A 6,174-nucleotide genomic window follows, 5' to 3' on the forward strand; every position below is an offset into this window, starting at 1 on the left:
GCAATTGAATTCCCGATTCCGACATTGGATAGACCTGAAATAAGAAATTATGAGTTTGACGTCAATTGCAGAAAATTGAATATTACACTCTTAATGACATCCCCTCCTGTCTTTTTAGTGTCAGCTTCATACCGGCAGCAAATTTCCTGCCAGTGAAGCAAATCTCAGGAACTTTTAATTAGCTTTCGATAAGAAAGATGAAATGGGATGCCATCATTTTCCTATACGCTGTTTTTCCCTAATTACATAATAGAATTTCTATTTTTAATGTTCCTCGATTATTATTGCATAAAACGCTCTTAGTCTGTTATAGTTATAGTTATTCCTTCACTGTTCAATTAATCTTCCTGTGCCGGTTTAGCATCCTGTAGTCAGAGCATTGAACCTATTGTGTTTTCGTTCATTTATCTTCTAGGCACATCCCAAAATTTTAAGAAAAACTTCCTGGTTCTGATTATCAAAAATGGTGGATGGAAAGTTGGACGTTTTGGAGCAGCACATGCAAGAGCTTAGCATTGCAAGAAAGGAAGGCGACAGAAAAGGCGAGGGTTTGGCTTGTTTCAATCTTGGTATATACTATCAGGGCACAGCTGACTTTCATCAGGCTATAACAAATTACACAGAAGCATTAGCCATTTTTAAGGAAATAGATTTCAGGGCTGGAGAAGGAGCTGCCTATGGCAATCTCGGCATCGCTTATCACAGACTTGGTGATTTTAAGCAAGCCATAGCGTACCAAAATCAACATCTTAGTATTGCAAAAGAACTGGGGGACAGGGCCAGAGAGGGAGGAGCCTATCGCAATCTCGGCAACGCTTATGAAAGTCTTGATGATTTTAAGCAAGCCATAGTGTACCACAATCAAGATCTTAGCATTGCAAAAGAACTGGGGGACAGGGCCAGAGAGGCAGGAGCCTATTGCAATCTCGGCAACACTTATCAAAGTCTTGGTGATTTTAAGCAAGCCCTAGTGTACCACAGTCAAGCTCTTAGCATTGCGAAAGAAGTGGAGGACAGGGCCGGAGAAGGAGGAGCCTATGGCAATCTCGGCATCGCCTACCAAAGTCTTGGTGATTTTAAGCAAGCCATAGTGTACCACAATCAAGCTCTTAGCATTGCGAAAGAATTGGGGGATAGGGTCGGAGAAGGAAGAGCCTATGGCAATCTCGGCAGCGCTTATCGAAGGCTTGATTTAAAGCAAGCCATAGTGTACCACAACCAATGTCTTAGTATCGTGAAAGAACTGGGGGACAGGGCTGGAGAAGGAAGAGCCTATGGCAATCTCGGCAATGCTTATCAAAGTCTTGGTGATTTTAAGCAAGCCATAGCGTACCACAATCAACATCTTAGTATTGCAAAAGAACTGGGGGACAGGGCCGGAGAAGGAGGAGCCTATGGCAATCTCGGCAACGCTTATCAAAGTCTTGGTGATTTTAAGCAAGCCATAGCATACCACAATCAACGTCTTAGTATTGCAAAAGAACTGGGGGACAGGGTCGGAGAAGGAGGAGCCTATGGCAATCTCGGCAACGCTTATGGAAGTCTTGGTGATTTTAAGCAAGCCATAGTGTACCACAATCAAGATCTTAGCATTGCAAAAGAGGTGGGGGACAGAGACGGAGAAGGAGGAGCCTATGGCAATCTCGGCAATGCTTATCAAAGTCTTGGTGATTTCAAGGAAGCCATGGTGTACCACAATCAAGATCTTAGTATTTGCAAGGAAACGGAGGACCCAATAGGGCAGGCAATAGCATGTTATCACATTGGTCTTGTTCATGAATTTTTTGACTCCTTGAGCAAAGCACTTAATTACTATCGACTAAGCATTCATTATTTTGATGAAACAAGGGGTCTTCTTCAGTCAGAGGATACATGGAAAATTAGCTTTCGTGACAAAAATGGGTTTGCGTACACCGCTCTGTGGACAACACTTTTGAAGAATGGAGAGGTTGATGAGGCTTTGTATGCTGCTGAGCAAGGACGAGCACAGGCTTTGGCAGACATTTTGAAGATGCAATACGGCATCGATGAGAACCCCACAATGAGGTTAACTATCTCTCTGATTATGAAAGATCTACCTTCACAAACTGTTTTCACAGCACTTGAAGGGAACACGATCAGCTTCTGGTTGCTAAGAGAAGACATCGGGATAAATTTTAGACAAAAGAAAATCGAAAATGGAAGTGCTAACTCTCTGATGAAGAGTACTTTTAAACAGATCAATGCTGGGACCGTTGAACGATGCAAGAATCGTTCGCTTGTCAGACAACGCAGTGAATTCTCGAGCAGTGGGGAGGTCGCTGAAGAAACCGTTCAGTCCTTGAGCTTCTGTGTGCACTCTTTGCAGCCTTTATATGATGTCTTAGTCAATCCTATTGCAGACTTGCTCGAGGGTGATGACTTAGTGTTTGTTCCTGATGGACACTTTTGCCAGGCTCCTTTTTCTGCATTGAGTGACTCTGTCAGGATCCGCACAATTCCCTCACTGACTGCTTTAAGACTGATCGCAAGCGCACCTGACAACTTCCTAAGTAAGAATGAAGTACTGCTTGTAGGCGATCCATGCTTGAAGGAAGTCACTTATGGCACTGGTGAACCCATGCATAAACAGCTGCCATGTGCAAAAAAAGAGGTGGATATGATTGGAGAACTTCTGCAGACTGCGCCTCTTACAGGAAAAAATGCAACCAAAGCTGAGGTGCTGAAAAGAATGAAGTCAGTTGCTTTAATCCACATTGCTGCACATGGGGATCACGGATCTGGAGAAATTGCTTTGGCCCCAAATCCCGAACGCACATCCCAGATCCCCAAAAAGGAAGATTACATGTTATTGTTGAGCGATGTTCAAGCAGTTCATCTTCAGGCAAGACTGGTTGTGCTGAGTTGCTGCCATAGTGGTCGGGGAGAGGTAAAATCTGAGGGTATTGTGGGAATAGCCAGGGCTTTCCTGTGTGCTGGTGCCCGGTCTGTTCTGGTGTCACTCTGGGCCGTCGACGATGAGGCGACCTTCCTGTTCATGAAGAGTTTCTACCAACACTTGGCAGACAGAAAAAGTGCAAGTAAAAGTCTTCACCATGCTATGAAATCTCTTCGAGAGACAAAGAAGTATTCCGCCATAAAATACTGGGCGCCATTTGTGCTAATTGGCGATGATGTCACCTTTGAATTTGCGCAACACGAACATGAAAAGAATGGTAAGTGCTATATAAATATAACTTTAATGACTGAATCGCTGTATTTTGTACATGTTTTTAATCAGGAAGTTGTCGAAAGGAACAGGTGCGTTCTTCACAGAGAAATGGCTTTAAAAACGGTTGCCAGAGTGGTTATTTTTACTCGAACTGCTTTGGCTAATACCTGAATTAAATAATGTCTGCATTCACCGACTCAGCTACTTCAGCTTCCTGCAGATAGCTAGCTGTTTGAGCCGTGTTATGATGGACTGACAATGAAACTGATCGGTCATTGCCAGTTGCTTATGTCAAGTGAAGTGAACCATTGAGTTCCTCAAGTCAAAGTAACACTGAATAGGAATTGTTGCTATTAACTAAGCACAAACACTTTCATGAATTAAGATAATTGTTATATTATTTACTTGCCTATCAGAACGAAATTCCTTATTGCCATTTAACCCACTACTTGTTTCTTTCTTCATTGTTTTTTTTTTCAGAAACGATGTCCAAAACGTGAAAAACCAACATGGACTCTGATACGTCGATATATTATTTTCCTTTCTTCGACTTTACTATTTATTGAAAACAATTCAATCATTGATACCTCAGTAGCAGTCAGACACAAGATATCATGCCAATTATAGTTAAAGTAGCATGAGATTTCAGTAGAATTAAGATACTTTCCAAGTCCTTACACTTGTGCTTTGTTTTGTAAGCATCTTTACCAGGATTAGTTAATCACTTGATAGAAATCAGGGACTTGGCAAAACGGTTTGCTTCATTGACCGAGGATCTAGCCGTCATGTAATTTTGGCCTTTGAAAATACTTCAAAATAACTCCAAGCTTTTGCGGTGTGTTTCTCAGGTGACAAGTATACTCTTTAGCTTGCTATACCAACTTTCCATTTACAATATCAATAAGTGACAGTCTGGGGGAATGTGTTTCTGTAAGGTTGGCCAAAGCTAAATAAGCAAATTAATTGTTTTAGGAAGCAAATGTCTATAAGCTAAAAAACAACCTAGGAAAGTAGAAATGTTTGGAAATTACGAATTTTAATGTAGCATTCACATTTAAATGATATGGCAATTCCTGGAATAAAACGTTTTATTCCCAAAGGGTTTGAATTGGGCACAACATTGAGTTAGCCGATTTGGTCTATTGTTTATTTTCCCGCAAAACATGGTTCAAAAACAGACACTTTTCTTACGTTGATGAGGACTAGGCCAATTTGGGTAAATCTCATTCTTGGGTGATGGACTCTTGCTAGGGCCTAGAACCAAACAAATGGAATGTTCGTTACTGTTGATTTTGTGATGTTTTGTCACAGAGGGACCGGACCGATGCAAAATAATTCCATGAAATGGGCGATAACTTAGAACTTCTAGAAGGTAAAAAGGTGTGTTTAAGTAAAAGGAGGCAGTGTGGCCCAGTGGTTAGAGCGCTTGCCTTCAGATCCGGATATCCCGGGTTCAAGACCCGCTCTGACCACTCGTTGAATTTGATCCTGGTAGTCCCTGGTTCAACTTCCCAGCTGCACTTGTAAATAGCCAACTGGTTTGCCTCCAGCCAGTTGGGATTCTTAACAGTTGTTGTTGTTCTGTTCTGTCGTTTCGTTGTGTTTCATTGGCCCTGAAAAGCCCCTATGGGGAGCGGTCAATTAAGTATGTATTGTATTGTATTGTAAAAGTTTCCAGATCTCTTAATTTATGTGCATTTTAAACACCGGAGAGGGAGGACTTTGCATATGCTTGTAGAAATTTTTGAATTAAATTCCTAAAGAACACTAATATGGGCGTGGCCCAGGCTTTTTTTGACCCCTTAATGAGACCATATTTGAAACATTTTGCTTAGGCAAACGTGCAGATTTCTTCTCGCAATTTCGGAAAATTCCAGAAGGTCAAAAGCTAAGTACTGTGGGTAATAAAATTGTTGCTTGATCTCTTAATTAAATTTTCGTTCTCCAATCTTTAAATTTTCAATACAAACCAGTTAGGAGATGACAATCCATGTCAATATCTAGATTGCTGAATGCACACTAAGTAGGAAACGCCTTTCTTCAGACAGGCATTGTAATGAACTATCCTGCAGAAATACCATAGTTTAGATATCTTGTAAATGAACAAATGAAACATATAATGTCGTCGAGAAAAGAACGTCCTCACTGGCCATTGCCTTATTCATAGAGATTCTCGAGGAGAAGAATTCCGTTGATCATTTTATTGTCCGTCAATAATCGTCGCCAATGGCAACGTGAGTACAGATTGGCTACTATAGTGACTACAACGAAAAGTGTTTTAATGAGTTTTTGAAATTCCCGGCTAAAAAAATTTTTACCACTTTTTGTTCTTTTCTTTTTTTCCCAAAAACTTCAAGCCTGCTCACAATCCTGTATGAATTCATTAGCAAATAAAGGACACATGGATTCTCAGCTAGCAAATGTATGTTTCTCTTTTGGGCAACTGTGCAGTTTCCCCTGCTAGAAAAGGTCTCTTTACTTTTGCGTTCGCTGGGCTGACAAATACGGGAAAGAGACCTTTGCCATGGGTCGAAATTCACCGTGTTGAGCATGCACGGGCGTTACTTAGCGCCTGAATTCTCACGTGATGTTTCGTGTTGTGTGGGCTCACTTAACAACAGTGGAATTAAAGTAATGCGTGGGACACAGTGGGCTCAAGTCACAGTGGGCAAAAATTTCATGGAGCGTGTGGTTTGAAGAGCTCTCTTTTCCTTTCTTGAGGAGACTGAATCACTACTTGTCCGCTTCGAGCTCGATGGCCGCCACGACTCGACATGGTAACACACGAACAAATCCCATTCAAAACAACAAAGTCAAAGAAAAAAGGAGCAATTGAAAGAACAATAACGAAAATATAGTGAATTTGTTTCTGAACGCCACAGGATATTTGGTTCCCTAAAGTGACCACAGATGGCTTTGATTGTGTAAGATAGTCACTCCCCACACACTCCTTTAAAAAAGTTGGCAAACTCTTTCAAACATTT

General features: G+C 41.3%; 1 protein-coding gene across 3 annotated transcripts in view; it reads left to right on the forward strand.

The window, feature by feature from the left end:
- Nucleotides 1–5,673, forward strand: part of LOC138015726 (tetratricopeptide repeat protein 28-like) — a 46,256-nt gene extending 40,583 nt beyond the window's left edge. Inside the window, exons 1-3 of one of the 3 annotated variants that reach the window (XM_068862840.1) lie at nt 553–3,194; nt 3,671–3,761; nt 3,903–5,673. In XM_068862840.1, coding sequence (XP_068718941.1) covers nt 1,685–3,194; nt 3,671–3,690 — 1,530 coding nt within the window. In that variant the 5' untranslated portion in view covers nt 553–1,684 and the 3' untranslated portion in view covers nt 3,691–3,761; nt 3,903–5,673. The other 2 variants (XR_011125617.1, XR_011125616.1) reach the window with 2 other exon arrangements.
- Nucleotides 5,674–6,174: the final 501 nt, after the last annotated feature.

Source organism: Montipora capricornis, chromosome 9 (genome assembly GCF_036669925.1).
Source record: "Montipora capricornis isolate CH-2021 chromosome 9, ASM3666992v2, whole genome shotgun sequence".
NCBI classification, from domain to species: Eukaryota; Metazoa; Cnidaria; class Anthozoa; order Scleractinia; family Acroporidae; genus Montipora; species Montipora capricornis.